The sequence below is a fragment of the Eretmochelys imbricata genome, chromosome 13 (assembly GCF_965152235.1).
Source record: "Eretmochelys imbricata isolate rEreImb1 chromosome 13, rEreImb1.hap1, whole genome shotgun sequence".
NCBI classification, from domain to species: domain Eukaryota; kingdom Metazoa; phylum Chordata; order Testudines; family Cheloniidae; genus Eretmochelys; species Eretmochelys imbricata.
In genome coordinates this window covers 32642529-32661074 of record NC_135584.1, presented here as the reverse complement: position 1 = coordinate 32661074, position 18546 = coordinate 32642529, and the positions used below count along the sequence as shown (strand labels likewise).

At 52.1% G+C, this 18546-nt stretch overlaps 1 protein-coding gene and 1 non-coding gene across 2 annotated transcripts; one reads left to right on the top strand and one right to left on the bottom strand.

Moving 5' to 3' along the window:
* Positions 1-2594: 2594 nt before the first annotated feature.
* Positions 2595-3636, top strand: LOC144273701 (olfactory receptor 11A1-like). The gene has a single exon (XM_077832393.1). The coding sequence runs from the start codon at positions 2668-2670 to the stop codon at positions 3634-3636; it is 969 nt and encodes a 322-aa protein (XP_077688519.1). The 5' UTR covers positions 2595-2667.
* Positions 3637-5902: 2266 nt separating this feature from the next.
* On the bottom strand, positions 5903-5975 carry TRNAK-CUU (transfer RNA lysine (anticodon CUU)). Its single transcript has one exon. It is a non-coding gene; the product is annotated as a tRNA-Lys (tRNA).
* Positions 5976-18546: the final 12571 nt, after the last annotated feature.

The following is an 18546-nucleotide window of genomic DNA, read 5'->3' as shown; positions in this document are numbered from 1 at the left end:
ATTATTTGGGGCCGGGTGTCCCACCTCGGCCCACCTGCCACTCCCCCCGTGCCTCCCCCAAGTGTCCCCCGGCCCCCCACTTGCTGCACCCAGCCCGCCAGCATGCGTCCCGGGCCCCGGAGCAGAGCGTTCTGTGCAGCTCCATGTGCCCCACTTCTCGACTGCCAGGGCAGACTGACTCTGAGCCTGCCTTTCCACCTCAGATCCTTCCCTTTTCCGGCGGGACCCTCCACCACCACCGGGGGCTCCCCCACCCGCAGTCACCGCTCCTGCCCCATGCTGGGCAAGGAGGCAGCCCCATCCCTTACCCCCAGTGAGGCTACAGTCAGGGGCAGCAGCAGGGGAGGAGGCGCACGGAGCACCCCCGGCACCCACGACGGGGGAGGCCAGGGAGATTCCTGGACCTGAGAGGGGCCCTAGGAGCACATGCAGTGACAGTGATGAGTGTAGTGACAATGGTGAGTGTGCTGCTGGGGAGGTCGGGAAAGGGGGGCTCCTCTCCCAGAGCTCGCTGCTGCCGGCAGGGAAAGGGCTTCGGGGAGTCCTCCTCTCTGGCCCCTGTCCCGGAGCAGCATGCCTGCACCCCAAACTCATCCTCAGCCCTGCCCCACCCCAGAGCCCACACCCCCAGCCAGAGCTTTCACCACCCCCCACCACACCCTCAACCCTCTACCCTAACCCTGAGCCCCTCCAACACCCCAAACACCTTATCCCCAGTCCCAGCCAGAGCCCTCATCCCCCTGCACCCTAACCCTCCTCCTGAGCCCCCTCCAACACCACAAACCCCTCATCTCCAGTCTCAGCCAGAGCTCTCACCCCCCTCCAGGCACCCTAACCCTCGGCCCCAGCCCTGAGCCCCTCCAACACCCCAACACCTTATCCCCAATCCCAGCCAGAGCCCTCATCCCCCTGCACTCCAACCCTCTGCCCCAGCCCTGAGCCTCTCTAACACCCCAACCCCCCCAACCCTAGACAGAGCCCTCACCCACCACATTCCTACTCTCACCCGAGTCCCTCCCACACCCCAACCCCTCATCTGCAGCCTCACCCCACAACCCTCACCCCGGCACCCCCACCCTGCGCACCCCCTCCTATCCCCAAACTCCCTCCCAGAACCTGCACCCCCTTCCTCCGCACCTCCTCCCATCCCCAAACTCCCTTCCAGAGCCTGCACCCTACACCCCAATCCCCTGCCCCAAACTACGGCCTGCACCCCAGACCTCCTCCCCCACCCAAACTCCCTCCCAGAGCCTTGGGCACGTGGGGGGAGGAGTTTGGACCGAGGCGGGTTCTGGCCACCACCAAATATTATACAAACCTGCCGCCCATGCCTGCAGTTCCACCCAGCGCGCTCCGAGCCGTCTAGCAACTGGGAATTGTTTCTAATTGTTGGGTGTTTACACAGCACCCAGCGCAGTAAGGACCTGATCCCCTGCCACTGCCACAACACAATCAGTGACTGACAGCCAGTAATTAATAGTTAACAGTCACAGCTGTTAATTCATTATCAGCGGTGTCAGTGTCTCTGGACCAGTCACTACTGTGCTATGAACGAGAGGAGTCTGCGTGTGCGTCTGCCCCGAGGGTGGTTTGATTTGTGCCCTGGTCACGGCCGGAGGCAGAGTCACTTTCCCGTCTGTGCTGTGGGTCAGCATCACTCCCTCTTCGCAGGCATGGCCATGGTGCCACCTCCCTCCTGCCCCTCCCCAGGGCAGCTCGTGGGTGTGACCATGGCCCCCATCACAGCATGGGTAGGGGCTACAGAAGGCGAGCAACCCAACATCAGCTCCCAGAGCAGTGGGGTGGGCCGTGGGCTGACGCTGTCCTTGGCTGTATAAACAGGGGAGCAGAGAATAGGAGCAGGGAGGGGGTTTCACCTCTGCAGACTGGTGACACCGATGCTGGAATACCATGTGCAGGGCTGGGGCCATGGTGTATCACAGTTGTGGAGAGATTGGGGAGGGTTCAGAAAAAAGCCACACAAATGATGTGTGGGCTAGAGGAAATACCTTCCAGTGAGAGACTTAAAGAGCTGGGTCTGGTCAGTGTATGAAGGAGAAGTGACTTGATTACAGCATCTCAGCACCTTCATGGGGACAAAACCCTGGTTACCAAAGGGTTCTTTCATTGCCCAGGAACAGGCATAGCCAGAGCCAAGGGCTGGAAGCTAAAGCCAGGCACGTTTCAATGGGAAATAAGGTGCACGTTTTCTTTATTTTTCCTGGTGAGGGTGATTATCCATTGGAAAAAACTGGCAAGGGAAGAGGTGGATTTTCAACTCCTCATATCTCCAGATCAAGACTGGCTGCCTCTCTGGAAGGTCTGTCTCAGCCAAAAACAACTTATTGAGATCAGTGCAGAGTAAGTGGGGAAATTCTGTGCCTTTTGTTACATAGGGACTCAGCCTGGATGATCCAATGGTCCCTTTTGGTCTTAAATCTAAGAATCTGTGAATGAGAAATGTTGGGGTGTGGGACAGAAGAGTGGCAAATTAACTGGGTGGCAGTGCCCTGAGGTGGAAGTGAAGCAGTTTCTCTGGTCTGAGAGAATATAAACCCAGCTCTCTGTTTGCAGTGGGAACTCTTAGGGGATCAAATGATGGAAATCAACACAATTTCATGGTAAAGCCAAATCTTTCGATGCTCATTACACTTTCACTACCACAGGATGCAGCTCATGGAGAAAGGAGAAGGGAAAAATCAAACAGCCATCATGGAATTCATCCTCCTGGGGTTCGGGGATCTCCCTGAACTGCAGACCCTTCTCTTCCTCATTTTCCTGGTGATCTACATTGCGACCATGGCTGGGAACATCCTCATCGTTGCTCTAGTTGTGGCTGATCAGCACCTTCACACCCCCATGTACTTCTTTCTGGGGAACTTGTCCTGCTTGGAGACCTGCTACACCTCCACCATCCTGCCCAGGCTCCTGGCCAGTCTCCTGACTGGGGACAGAACCATTTCTGTTCCCGGCTGCATCACACAGTTTCATTTCTTTGGTTCTCTAGTAACAACAGAGTGCTCTCTCCTGGCAGCCATGTCTTATGATCGGTATTTAGCCATATGCAAACCGCTGCACTATGGAACCCTTATGAATGTCCAGCTGTGCCTCCAGCTAGCAGCTGGGTCTTGGATTAGTGGATTTCTAATTTGTACAATATTCACATGTGTTATATCACAGTTAATTTTCTGTGGCCCTAATGAAATTGACCATTTCTTTTGTGATTTCACCTCACTGATTCAACTCTCCTGCAGTGACACCAGCCAGATCACCCCACTTACTTATATACTTTCCTTCCTAGGTGTCATTTCCCCTTTTCTATTAACCCTGGCTTCCTATATTTGTATCATTGCGACCATCCTGGGAATCCCATCCACCACCGGGAGGCAAAAGGCCTTTTCCACCTGCTCCTCTCACCTCATTGTGGTGGCACTTTTCTATGGGACCATAATGATTGTCTACCTGCTACCAAAATCTGGTACCTGGAGAGCCCTGAACAAAGTGTTCTCCGTCTGCTACACAGTCCTGACGCCCCTGGCCAATCCGCTCATCTACAGCCTGAGAAACAGAGAGGTCCAGGAGGCCCTGAGAAACGCTGTCAGGAGGGCTGTGACCCTCACAAAGAATCCAGACTAGTTGAATGAAATGAAGATCAGTCAGTCTGGGTCCTATTGTGAAAGAAGGAGGGTCTCAGTGAGCCCGGATACAGAAATGCAGTATACAAGAGATGTTTGTGCACACACACACACACACACAATAAGGGGGAGACAGATAGTTGGGATTTTGTAGAGGAACGGTGGGGGAGAAGATTTTGACTTTTCATCAAAACAACTGAAACCTGAAAAATTTTGCTTTTTGGCAATTGACATCTGAAAACCTTCATAAAATATCAGGGTTGGAAGGAACCTCAGGAGGTCATCTAGTCCAACACCCTGCTCAAAGCAGGGCCACTCCCCACTGTTTGGCCCAGAACCCTAAATGGCCCCCTCAAGCATTGAACTCATAACCCTGGGTTTAGCAGACCAATGCTCAAACCACTGAGCTATCCTGGAGCTGCAGCTAGTGGGAGATGTTAAGAGTAACAAGAAGGGTTTCTTCAGCTATGTTGGCAACAAGAAGAAAGCCAAGGAAAGTGTGGGCCCCTTAATGAATGAGGGAGGCAACCTAGTGATGGAGGATGTGGAAAAAGCTAATGTACTCAATGCTTTTTTTGCCTCTGTCTTCACGAACAAGGTCAGCTCCCAGACTGCTGTGCTGGGCATCACAACATGGGGAATAGATGGCCAGCCCTCTGTGGAGAAAGAGGTGGTTAGGGACTATTTAGAAAAACTGGACGTGCACAAGTCCATGGGGCCGGATGAGTTGCATCCGAGAGTGCTAAAGGAATTGGCGGCTGTGATTGCAGAGCCATTGGCCATTATCTTTGAAAACTTGTGGTGAACGGGGGAAGTCCCGGATGACTGGAAAAAGGCTAATGTAACGCCAATCTTTAAAAAAGGGAAGAAGGAGGATCCTGGGAACTACAGGCCAGTCAGCCTCACTTCAGTCCCCAGAAAAATCATGGAGCAGGTCCTCAAAGAATCAATCCTGAAGCACTTACATGAGAGGAAAGTGATCAGGAACAGTTAGCATGGATTCACCAAGGGAAGGTCATGCCTGACTAATCTAATCGCCTTCTATGATGAGATTACTGGTTCTGTGGATGAAGGGAAAGCAGTAGATGTACTGTATCTTGACTTTAGCAAAGCTTTTGACACGATCTCCCACAGTATTCTTGTCAGCAAGTTAAGGAAGTATGGGCTGGATGAATGCACTATAAGATGGGTAGAAAGTTGGCTAGATTGTCGGGCTCTACGGGTAGTGATCAATGGCTCCATGTCTAGTTGGCAGCCGGTGTCAAGTGGAGTGCCCCAGGGGTCGGTCCTGGGGCTGGTTTTGTTCAATATCTTCATAAATGATCTGGAGGATGGTGTGGAATGCACTCTCAGCAAATTTGTGGATGATACTAAACTGGGAGGAGTGGTAGATACGCTGGAGGGCAGGGATAGGATACAGAGGGACCTAGACAAATTGGAGGATTGGGCCAAAAGAAATCTGATGAGGTTCAATAAGGATAAGTGCAGGGTCCTGCACTTAGGACGGAAGAACCCAATGCACAGCTACAGACTAGGGACCGAATGGCTAGGCAGCAGTTCTGCGGAAAAGGACCTAGGGGTGACAGTGGACAAGAAGCTGGATATGAGTCAGCAGTGTGCCCTTGTTGCCAAGAAGGCCAATGGCATTTTGGGATGTATAAGTAGGGGCATAGCGAGCAGATCGAGGGACGTGATCGTCCCCCTCTATTCGACATTGGTGAGGCCTCATCTGGAGTACTGTGTCCAGTTTTGGGCCCCACACTACAAGAAGGATGTGGATAAATTGGAGAGAGTCCAGCGAAGGGCAACAAAAATGATTAGGGGTCTGGAACACATGACTTACGAGGAGAGACTGAGGGAACTGGGATTGTTTAGTCTGCAGAAGAGAAGAATGAGGGGGGATTTGATAGCTGATTTCAACTACCTGAGAGGTAGTTCCAGAGAGGATGGTTCTAGACTATTCTCAGTGGTAGAAGAGGACAGGACAAGGAGTAATGGTCTCAAGTTGCAGTGGGGGAGGTTTAGGTTGGATATTAGGAAAAACTTTTTCACTAGGAGGGTGGTGAAACACTGGAATGTGTTGCCTAGGGAGGCAGTGGAATCTCCTTCCTTAGAAGTTTTTAAGGTCAGGCTTGACAAAGCCCTGGCTGGGATGATTTAATTGGGTATGGGTCCTGCTTTTGAGCAGGGGGTTGGACTAGATGACCTCCTGAGGTCCCTTCCAACCCTGATATTCTATGATTCTATCCCTCCAAAGTTACTTGCTTTGCCCAACATGGGGCTTGAACCCATGACCCAGAGATTAAGAGCCTCATGCTCTTCCAACTGAGCTAGCCGGGCTGCTTATAATAGACTGCTCAGATGGAAACTGTCAAAAAAAAATGCCACACACTGTTGTGATTGTGTTTAAACCCAGATGTTACAGAGACAAGAGGGCTGAGTTAATACCTTTTAATGGACCGTCTTCTACTGGTGAAAGACACAAGCTTTCAAGCTTATACAGAAGAGCTCTTGTTCAGGTCTGGGGAACATACTCAGAATGTCACACGTGGAACAGATTGTTTAGCATAAGTAGTTAGAACATATTGAAAAGGACTGATATCAAGTGATCACTTTGTGAAAAAAGTGTTCACATCAGGTGATAGGGTGTTTTTGTCTTTTATCATTTTTCAGTGTCTTCATTTGAGAGCACAGTGATGGTCTGGTTTCATCCACATAATTGCTATTGGGACATTTAGTGCACGGCATGAAGTACACCACATGTTGTGATAGGCTTGTGTAGGATCCATAGATCTTGACAGGTATGTTGTGATGGGTGTTGATCATTGTAGCACTGGAGATATGGCTGCTGCTGTTGTTCTGGCCGGGTCTGGCATCGCTTTGAGTTGGTTCTGGCTGGGTCTGGTGGTCGCTTTGAGTCTGTAGGGAGCTGGCTCTGCTGATGAGGTTGGAGAAGTGAGGGGGTTGTTTGAAAGCCAGACGTGGGGATTCAGGAAAGATTTCTTTCAGGTTGTGATGCCCAACGAGTGTGGATTGCAATTTTTTAAGTGGCAGGTTTCAGAGTAGCAGCCGTGTTAGTCTGTATTAGCAAAAAGAAAAGGAGGACTTGTGGCATCTTTGAGCCTAACGAATTTATTTGAGCATAGGCTTTCCTGAGGTAGAGCTCACTTCATCGGATGCATTCAGTGGAAAATACAGTGGGGACATTTATATACACAGAGAACATGAAACAGTGGGTGTTACCATACACACTGTAAGTAGACTGATCACTTAAGATAAGCTATTACCAGTGGGAGAGTGGCGGCGGGGGGGAGAAAACCTTTTGTAGTGATAATCAAGGTGGGCCATTTCCAGCAGTTGACAAGAACATCTGAGGAACAGTGGGGGGGGGGAGGAATAAACATAGGGAAATAGTTTTACTTTGTGTAATGACCCATTCATCCCACTCTCTATTCAAGCCTAAGTTAATTGTATCCAGTTTGCAAATTAATTCCAATTCAGCAGTCTCTCGTTGGCGTCTGTTTCTGAAATTTTTTTGTTGAAGAATTGTCACTTTTAAGTCTGTAATCGAGTGACCAGAGAGATTGAAATGTTCTCCAACTGGTTTATGAATGTTTTGTGTTACTGCGCAATCTGCTGCCGCAGGTTCTTCGGCAGAGCTGCTTTGTTTCTTGCCCCATTAATGGTAACTTTCCCACGCCACTGTGCCATCATAGATGGGGGGACCACTGCTGCACACAGGTGAGCTGCATGGGGCCTGGGCGGAAGCCACAGGCTTGGAGAAGATCCTCCCTTGGTTCCCTGCTCACCCGCAGCAGTGAGATATCTTCCATAATGATCACCCCCTGTGTAAAGTGTGAGGACAGGAATGATTATCAGGGCCCCCCTACAGTGCTGGCTCTCCCCAAGAGCCACATGCCCAGTGTACAGCAGGCTCCGGGAAGAGTGGTTTACCCTGCCCCTGTGGCTACTCACCATTTTGGGGGTCTTGTGGCTCATGTGCGCTTGCCTAGGGTCAGACAGTTAGTGACAGGTGTGTGAGTACTTGCTGTGTTTTAAAGCACTGAATCAGTGTTGTCTGTGTTGCAAACAATACTGCTTCGTAAAATGTAGCATTTAAACTTCACAGAGATGACCTTGGGAACCCAGCCTCCCTCTTGGTTATTGGCAGCGGAACGGCTGGGCAGAATTAGAAAGTGTCCAAGAAGAACTAAGGAGGACTTTCTGCGTGAGGTTATGATGCACTCTGCTGCCAAGAAACAGGAACTGAAGGAGTAGCGGGACAGCAAAAAGAGGGACCAAAAGGAGTATGTGGCACGCCAGAATGAAGCCACGGAGAGGCTCTTGAAAGTTATGGAGCACCAAGTGAACACGTTCCAGGCAATACTAGCTCTTCAAACCGAGCAGCTCTGCGCCCGCCCTCCCCTGCAGCTGCCGTCGCAAAACTCTTTCCAATGCACCCCCCAGACAACGCCAACAAACTCTTATCAGCCTCCTGGCTCCAGTCTGTACCCGCGGCATTCCACTCCTCCCCGTCACAGTCCAGCCCTGCGGACTCCCAGTACCCACTGCACTCATCACCCGTCCCTCTGCAGTTTGGCCCTGCTGAAGTACAATACCCACCGCACTGTATTCCAAAGGAGGTTGGATATGATCCCTGGACATACACAAATCTTTCGCTGTCCTGGGACCCCTCCTCCTCCTGGGACCTTCCCGTTCCCCTCCCTGCTGATGTATTTTTTTCATTTGACTCTCTCCTCCGGTTGTTGTCTTTTAATAAAAGAATTGTGTTGGTTTTAAAGCAATCTTTATTCTCTTAATTGAAAGCAAAAAGAGCACTGCAAAGCAACATACAATTACGTTAAACCCCTTTATTGCATCGTGTGCACCAATCACCTCCTAGCATTACAAGCACTGCACTCCCGAGCATAGCAACACATATCAGTGGCTTTCAGCTCCAAATCGCTGCCTCAAGGCATCCCTGATCCTTATGGCCCCACGCTGCACCCCTCTAATAGCCCTGGTCTCTGGCTGTTCAAACTCAGCCTCCAGGCACTGAGCCTCTGCGGTCCAGCCCTGAGTGAAGCTTTCACCCTTCCTTTCACAAATATTATGGAGCATGCAGCGTGCGGCTTTAAGCATAGGAATATTGTCATCAGCCAGGTCCAGCTTCCCATAGAGGCATCACCAGTGGGCTTTTAAATGGCCAAAAGTACACTCACAGTCATTCTGCACTTGCTCAGCCTGTTGTTGAACTGCTCCTTGCTGCTGTCAAGTTGCCCCATGTATGGCTTCATAAGCCACGGCATTAAGGGGTAGGCGGGGTCTCCCAGGATCACAATGGTCATTTTGACTTCCCCTTGGGTGATCTTCTGGTCCAGGAAGAAAGTCCCAGCTTGCATCTTCCTGAACAGGCCAGTGTTATGCAACGTTATGCACGTTCTGCAAAGCTATCCACAATGTCATGCATGTTGCTCAGAGTCACGGTCTTTTGGAGCAGGATGTGATTAATGGCCCTGCACACTTCCATCAACACGAGTCCAGTGGTCGACTTTCTTACTCCAAACTGGTTAGCGACCGATCAGTAGCAGTTTAGAGTAGCCAGCTTCCACAGTGCAATCGCCACGTGCTTCTCCAATGACAGGGCAGCTCTCATTCTTGTGTCCTTGTTCCGAGTGAGCTCATCACACCCCATGAATGTGGCTTTCTCATCCGAAAGTTCTGCAGCCACCGCTCATCATCCCAGACGTGCATGACGATGTGATCCCACCACTCAGTGCTTGTTTGCCCCAGCCCAAAAGCGGCGTTCCACAGTGGTCAGCACCTCCCTGAATGCCACAAGCAATCTCGTGTTGTAGCTAGTACGCATGGCAAGATCAATGTCGCACTCCTCTTACCTTTGCAATTTAAGGAATAACTCCACTGCCACTCGTGACATGTTGGTCAGAGCGAGCAGCATTCCGGTCAACAGTTTGGGATCCATTCCTGCAGCCCGAAGGGGCAGGGCATGCAGTACACAAACTGTTGAAAGATGGCGCCAAATGTGGACAGAAGCACAGGGATTGCTGGGATGTGAAGCAATGCATCACGGGGCATTGGGACTGGACCCAGGATGCCCCACGACCCCTTCCACCTTCCCACAAGTCTTAGCAGCAGAAGAGAAAGAGGTGCTCTGTGGGATGACTGCCCAGAGTGCACCACTCCGAATACCGCTGCAAGTGCCACAAGTGTGAACACGCTATTGCGCAGGCAGCTGACAATGTGAACACACAACAGCGGTTTCCCTTCTGCACTCTCTGAGCGGCGCTGTAGCTGCCGGTGCTGTAACTTTGCCAGTGTAGACGTGCCCTAAGAGATGATACAAACAGGCTGCAGACTCTTCAGGGGAAATCTGCACTTGCTTACAGCTTGGAATCCCCAGGTGTTCCATTCACAGGCTAAAAATCCCTTTTGCCTGGGTCCAGCACTTCCCTCAGTTCAGTCTTTGTTCCTGAGGTGTTTCCAGGTGTGTTGTTGTAGAGAGAGTGAGTCCCAGCGTGATGTCATTTCCCCCTTTTATATCTTCTTCCCGCTTGCTGGAAAGCTCTTTTGCTGTGATCTGAGTCAAACAGTTCCCATTGTGTAGTGCTATCTCTGAGAGCTTTCTATTGTACATGGTTCCTGGGGTAATCCTTGTGCTTGTGTCATTTCCTCAGTAAGCCATTACCATTGTTTGTCCTTTGTACTGTTGTACCTGAAATGCTGCTTGTGGGTGCTTTCAATCTCACAATGTTTCAGTAACACATACATAGCCAAACTTCGTAACTTCACGTACAATGATAGCACATACAATCCAATGAGATATTACTATCTAGCAGATCAAGACTTTTCAAATGATACCTCACAAGGCCTACTTTGCACAAAACATATCCTGGGGAATATTGGGGTGCCAGGGTGTCACATCCTGCATGCCCCAAACCCCTTCCCCCCCACTGCTCACCATCCCCCAGCCCGATTCCTCAATAAACCTATTTCTTAAAACCTAGTACACCTCCATCCCCCACCATCCTCAAACCACTTCTTCCCCCCAAACCTCCCTCTGTCTTCACCCCAGCTCAGGGACCCTCAGGTTCTCAGCTGTTTCTCAGCTACCTCTCCAGCCTTTGCTGGGGGGCAGATTCCGATGCACCTTCCCAGCCCAGTACTGAGATGTTTCATGTCTCCTGCTGAGCATCTCCTCCGTGGCTTTCCGTGGGAGCAGAGAAGTATCAGCATTTTGTGGGTGGTACTGAGCTCCCCCAGGAAAGGGATGTACTTTGGAAATGCACGGAATGGAGACTGGAATCCTTACAGATCAGGAAGCAGCGCTCCCTGTGTCTGTGTCACAACCTTTGCCCAATACTCAGAGTGTCACAGCTAAGTACAAGGTGGAACTGATTGTTTAGCATAAGTAGTTAGTACACATTGAAAGGGACTGAGATCAAATGATCACTTTGTGAATAAAGTGTTCACAGCAGGTCCAGAATTTTTTGATAAAATGTTGGTTTCATTTGTAAATGCTGATTCTTCAAAAAAAATTAAATTAAACATTAGTTTTGATTAAACTTTTGCCAGGAAGGTTTGAAAATTGCAACCTGAAACCAAATTTTGAAACACTGAACATTTTCATAAAATTCAATTCTTATTTTCCACCTAGCAGTGGTAAGGGGCTGGATGGGTGGGTGCGTGAGTGGATGGATAGGAAAGCTGATATTTTCTGTGAAAATAAAATCTGAATGCTGAATAGAACTTCTTAGAAAATTTTAATTGCAAAAATTATTGAGGGAAGGATGAAAATCAAAAGCACCAAAGGGAATTAGGGACATAAGTTGATTTGAAACTCAGGGCTCCTAACTCCCTAACACACTTTTGAAAATTCCCCCAGAAGACACATAATTTATTTGTTTATTATTTATGTATTTATTCAACAATAGTTCAAGATTTTTTTCTTGTCCATTTTCTGGCCAGCTTTACTCATCCTGAACATGTCAGGGTTGGATTCTCAACAGTAGCTAGGGGCGTTAGGCACCCAACCGGACTATCAACAGGAACTACTGAGCACTTCCCTCTCTTAAAAAATAATTCCCCTAATCCACATTCCCACCCAAACCCCAGCACAGCCTCACGCCCTTCCAGGGGCTAAACTTCAATCTCTGAAGAGCAGGAAACAAAGCATTAAGGTACATGCCACCCGTGCAGAGTAACCTTAGCTCTGCCCCTTTTGAGCTGGCCCTAGCCATTGGGAGTGAATGGATTTAAATATGCTCCTGGGTGGCTATCAGAACATATAACACCCTTTGGGACCTTTAGAGTGACACAAACCGAACAGTGAGGGGGCAAGTCACAAAGTAGTGCCCTTAATTTGGGGCAATTCCAAAAGTTGCTTTTAAACAAGACAGGTCTGCTCAGAAAATGACAGTCTTGGGAGATTCCTCTTTAGCTCAAATACCACCATCTCTGGTTAATTTCCCTTTCGTGGGGGATAGATTCATTCAAGGCAATGACCTCATCATCCATCTAAATAATTCATTTTTATTTTAGGTCATTAAAAAAAGAAGCTATCACATAAGAAAGGTATGAATTTTCCATGCAAAAAGCAATATCAAGCACATGTGTTTGACTTGTGAGTTTGCGCACAGGTGTTTGATGGGGAGTCCAGGGCTGTATTGCACAGTAATTGCTGGATGTGTTTGATGTAAGTTTTATGTGTCTGTAAAAGTCCTCATGTATGTTTAGAACTGTCATAAATATAAAGGGAAGGGTAACCACCTTTCTGTAGACAGTGCTATCAAATCCCTCCTGGCCAGAGGCAAAACCCTTTCACCTGTAAAGGGTTCAGAAGCTAAGGTAACCTCACGGGCACCTGACCCAAAATGACCAATAAGGAGAAAAGATATTTTCAAATCTGGAGGGGGGTGAGGAACAAAGGGTTCTGTCTGTCTGTGTGATGCTTTTGCCGGGAATAGATCAGAAATGCAAGCCTTCCAACTCCTGTTAAGTTAGTAAGTAATGTAGCTAGAAAATGCATTTGATTTTCTTTTGTTTAATGGCTGGTAAAATAAGCTGTGCTGGAGGGAATGGATATTCCTGTTTTTGTGTCTTTTTGTAACTTGAGGTTTTGCCTAGAGGGATTCTCTATGTTTTGAATCTGATTACCCTGTAAAGTATTTACCATCCTGATTTTACAGAGGTGATTCTTTTACCTTTTCTTTGATTAAAATTCTTATTTTAAGAACATGATTGATTTTTCACTGTTCTTAAGATCCAAGGGTTTGGGTCTGTGTTCACCTGTACAAATTGGTGAGGATTCTTATCAAGCCTTCCCCAAGAAAGGGGATGTAGGGCTTGGGGGGATATTTTCGGGGAAGACGTCTCCAAGTGGGCTCTTTCCCTGTTCTTTTTTTAAAATGCTTGGTGGTGACAGCATACTGTTCAAGGACAAGGCAAAGTTTGTACCTTGGGGAAGTTTTTAACCTAAGCTGGTGAGAATAAGCTTAGGGGGTCTTTCATGCAGGTCCCCAGATCTGTACCCTAGAGTTCAGAGTGGGGAAGGAACCTTGACATGGTGGCAGAGAGGTGGGATCATTTTGAGATCATTTTGAACCAGAAGCACAGCAGAATTTTAAAAGGTTTTTGTGACAAAGTTCCTCCTCTACCTTGGTGGGTCTTCCGCTTATTGGCGGGTTTGCTTGCCTTGGAACTTCACGGTAGCCCTCAGTTTGACCGTTTTCGTGAACCCACAGTCCAGGTCAACTCCTCCTGTGTCTGACCAGGAGTTGGGAGGTTTGGGGGGAACCTGGGCCCGCCCTCTACTCCGGGTTCCAGCCCAGGGCCCTGTGGAATGCAGCTGTCTAGAGTGCCTCCTGGAACAGCTGTGTGACAGCTACAACTCCCTGGGCTACTCCCTCATGGCCTCCTCCCAACACCTTCTTTACCCTCACTATAGGGCCTTCCTCCTGGTGTCTGATAATGCTTGTACACCTCAGTCCTCCAACAGTCCACGTTCGCACTCTCAGCTCCGCACACACGCACCACAAACTGAAGTGAGCTCCTTTTTTAAACCCAGGTGCCCTGATTAGCCTGCCTTAATTGATTCTAGCAGCTTCTGGATTGGCTGCAGGTGTTCTAATCAGCCTCTCTGTCTTAATTGTCTCCAGAAGGTTCCTGATTGTTCTGGACCCTTTTCCGCTCCCTTACCCAGGGAAAAGGGATCTCCTTCATTTGCTGCTGGAGGTCCTTCACTTGCTTGCCCCCTGCCCTGGATTTTTCTTACTTTTTGACCCTGCTTTAGTTCCCCCCTCGACTGGGCCAGATGCTTTTTCTTCGTTTTGTTTGGGGGTTTTTTGCTGTTTTTTTGCTGCCGTTTGAGTGCTGGTCGGTTGCCAGCTTGCTGCCAGCCCCCCCCCCCCAACGCCTGCTCTCGGACACTGCTATTTGCTCCAGCTGAAACCCCCGGAGGGGGGGGCGGAGGACTGCCGACCCACTACCCGGAGGAGGGGAGTGGAAGCCCCCAGACCCAGCCTTTCTGCTGTACGTTTATGGCCGAGAGGAATCTTCTTATCTCTGCAACATTCTTGGCCTGCTGAAAGCCTTATTATAAAGCCAGAAGAGAAGACAGCTGACAGGAAAAATCACCAAGGGAAGCTACTAACCATCATGGAGGGGGCTATAAGACTGAGTAATTTTTGAATTATACACTCGTGTGGGGGGAGTTTGACTGTGTCTTAATTGCATTTGTAGGGGCACAGGGGGTGTAGCACAGAGCTGCCCCCCTGATCCATCGGTGCCCCCCCCAACACAATTACAACCGTCACGCCCCCCCCCCCGCCATCCATCCCTGCTGGCAACTTGCCATCTGCCTTTGGATTCAGCTGTTTGCTTTGAATTTTGCCGTTTCGGACCAGACACAACAGCCGACCAAACAAGACTCTTTGCACAAACGCGCGTGGGTCCACGTCCCCCCCACCACCACCCCAGACTGTTTACCCCACAGTTTGCCCCTATTACCGGACCCCAATTCCGGTTTTCCTCCCCCCGTTCAGTCCAACCCATTTGGCACCCCCCCCCCGCCTGCAGCCCAAGAGGGAGGAGTGGTTAATCTGCTTCCCCCTCCCCCCTCCTCCTTCTGGTATCTCCCCGTCTCTCCCTGCTCACAATGGCGGGGAATGAGAGGGGTGAGACCCCTCTAACAACCTCAGTTGCCCCTCCCCCACCTACCCCCCTCCCCAACCCCCAAGCCCCCCACCACCACTTTTGCCAAAACACCTGCCACCGCCCCCACTGGGGCATCGGCAGCAGGAGGCACCAGGGCGATTACTGCCGCTGCTACGCCCACCGCCCCCCCAGATTCTAGGAAACCCCCCGCAGTTGGCCGGAAAGGCCAGGGTGTGAAGAAAGGAAAGGACCCCGCTAAAACCACCAGGCCCTCCATGGCAGGGGTTGCCCCCGCCGCTGTGGCCTCATCATCCACCATGGCGTCCCTCCCCGCTGTTCCCTCCACCAGCTCTGCGAGCGTCCCTTCCCCGGCCCCCAGGACGTATGCCCGGGCAGTGGAAGCCCTCCCCCTGCCTGCCGTCTCTTCATCTTGCCCACCCACGCCTCTGCTACCATCAATAGCGGCCAAGGCCCCTTTCCCACCATGACCAGGAAGCACGGCGTCCATTGCCTCCTGGTCCCCGCCTCGCCCCACGCGGAGACATACATGCAGGCATTGGCGAAGGTGGTAGGACCCACGGCTATCGTGGCGGCCTCCAAAATGTACAGGAAGGTCGTCTTTTTCTTAGCATCGGAGGCTGCAGCCCAGGAGGCGGTGGAGAAGGGCCTGGCAGTGGGGGTGGTGTTTGTCCCCCTGGAGCCGCTAGAGGACCTGGGCGTTCGCCTAGTCCTCCCTCTGTCCCTCCCTTTCTACCCAATGCCGCCCTGTTACCCGCTCTCTCCACCCTGGGGAAACTTGTTTCTGTCATCAGCCCTCTCCCGTTGGGCTGCAAGGACCCCACCATCCGTCACGTCCTCTCGTTCCGCCGGCAAGTGCAGCTTCTACCGCCAGCGGCAGAGCGTGACGGAGAGGCGCTCGAGGGGTCCTTCCTAGTCCCTATGAGGGAGCCCGCTATCGGGTCTTTTACTCCACGGGAGAAGCCCGGTGCTACCTCTGCCGCTCAGCAGGGCATGTCCGAAGAGACTGCCCTTTGACCCAGAGGGGAGGGGCATCTGAGACCCCCAAGACCCGGCACGACGTCGGCTCCATCGTTGCCGACGCCCGTGGCCGCCCGGCACTTGAAACCACCTCTCCTCCTGCCCAATCCACCGCTGCTCCCTTCCGGGCCCAACCTCCCCTACAACGCCCAGACAAGCAAGGGAGTCCCACCCTTGCTATCAACAATCCAGCAGAGCCTACGGAGGAGGGTGCAGCAAAGATATTACCGGGTATAGGAGAGGGCCCACCCCAAGGAGAACCCCCCGCCCCCCATGCTGCCTCACCGTTACCCCCCCGAACCCCTGAACCATCACCTCTGCCCCCCGACACGACCCCTGCTAACCAACCCCCAGACAATGCTATGGAGGGCTGGACCCTAGTCCAGGGGAAGCGAGGCAAGCGGAAGGCTCGAGCTCCGCTGCACCCATCCGATGCGGAGGCCCCCCGGAAGACCAGGAAGGGAGGCACTGATACTGAGCCTTCCGCTATGCCCATGAGTCAGATCCATCCGCCGGTGTTGGGAGGGGAAGACAGAATGGCATTGGAAGGTAGAATCTCCCCTCCACGGGAGACCCTCCCCTCCGAGACCCCTGAGGAAGCCCCTTCTATCCGGATACCACCCGAACCCCCCGCGAACCCCGAAGCGACCGTCGAGGCGGGCCCCAGAGGAGGGGGCCCCGGGGTAGCAGAAGACAAACTCTCCTCCATGTATGAGGAGATTGAGGCCCTAGGTTTGACCCCGGTCACCCAGGGAGAGGATGACCTACTGACGGCTGGCCTCGATCTGGGCAACCTCACCCCAGTCCCCCTTTCCCCATGCTCCCTCCCCCTAACCGTCTTCCCGGGCGGGCACCCTACAGAAGGTGGTCCACCACCTGATGCCATGGCCGCCAAATCCACCACAGAGCCTGCGCCTAGCATCGCTGGGAGCGCCTCCCCCAACCTCAACCCTCAAATCTGCTCAGAAGGCACCACTTTTCAGCTGCTTGCCTCCCGAAGACCAGAGCCTTGCCTATGCCCCCGCCCCCACCCTTGTCCCTGCCCAATCCACCTCCTCCTGCGATGCTATTACCACCCCTGGGGTTATTTCTTTCCCGTTTCTTGCAGATTCACCCCAGGAAGCAGCCTTTGCATTCTCCTGCCACGACCCATTAGGAGCTGCAATTTTCCCTCCACCATCCCTTTCTACCCCAAGGCATGAGATGGACCTAATAACTTTAGCCTGTCAGATGCCCCGTCGGTGGTCCTCACCCTGCCTGCCCGCCTCAGCGGACCACGAGGCTGCATCACGAGCCCCACCAGGGAACAACCTGGAAATCGCAACCCCACCCCCCCATGAGCTACGAAATGCATTGCGGAAGTTTTTACAAAACATCCGTGGTGCCCGCAACAGGGTACAGCTGGCTCTCCATCTATGGGGGGACTTTGATCAAATCCTCCAGGCCACAAGGGCCCTTATAAAGGAGGGTAGAGGGCAAGGAAGGTGCGGTGCTGCAGCCTACGGGTGGGCCCGCGGCTTCCGTAATGATTTACTCACTTACGGGATCGGTCACAGATTGCTGCGCGACCCGCCAGGGGCCACGAACACCCCCACCAATAAGAACCCCCCACCCCCCCAGCCCTCCGCATGACGCCTCTCATTGCCGCAACTTTGAACACCAGGGGCTGTAGGATGGCCCTCCACAGGTCCCAGGTGCTCTCTTACCTTCGGGAAGGGGGGTACTCTGTAGTTTTCCTGCAGGAGACCCATACGGATCTGACCGCTGAGGACAGCTGGCGGCTGGAGTGGGGGGACGGGGTCTACTTTAGCCACTTCACGATGTGGCAAGCTGGAGTGGCGACCCTGTTCTCCCCCAACCTACAGCCCGAGGTGCTAAGGGTCACTGAGGCCATGCTGGGCCACCTGCTGCATCTCCGAGTCTGTATGTAGGGGCTCGTGGTCAATTTTGTTAATTCTATGCCCCAACAACGAGCCCGAAACGGCCACAATTCTATCAGCGGGTGTCTGACTTCCTCAGCACCCTAGATTCTCACGAGTGCCTAGTCCTGGGAGGGGACTTTAACACCACCCTCGAGGAACGGGACCGCTCAGGGGCCGAGCTGAGCCCAGCCACTGCGAACATTCTCCGAGAAATAATCGAACATCACTCCCTAGTAGACGTCTGGCGTGACCACCACCCAGATGACACTTCCACGTTCACCTTTGTCCGGATGGAGGCCCATCGGTCACACTACTCTCGGTTGGACCGTACTTATTTATCCCATTTCCATCTTTCACAAGCCCAATCCTCCAACATCCGGCTGGCCCCATTTTTCGACCATCATTTAGCCACCATAACAGCCTACCTCCGTGCAGAGAGGCCGGTGCTGGCCTATTGGCACTTTAACAGCAGCCTGTTGGAGGATGAGGGCTTCGTGACATCCTTCCGGGAGTTCTGGCTGGCCTGGCGAGAGCAGCGGCGTGCCTTTCCCTCGGTGCAGTGATGGTGGGATCTAGGGAAGCGGCGCGGCAATGGTGGGATCTAGGGAAGCTGTGCGCCAAGAGTCTGGCCACCAGCCCTGAGGACCCGTTCCTCTGCGGAGTGTGCCGGGAGAAGCGGGAGAAGCTCCGGGCCCTCGAGGACCATCACGCCCGAGATGCCTTTGTTCGATCCCGCATCCGCCTCCTTCGGGAGATGCATCGTGGCTCCCCTTTCTTCT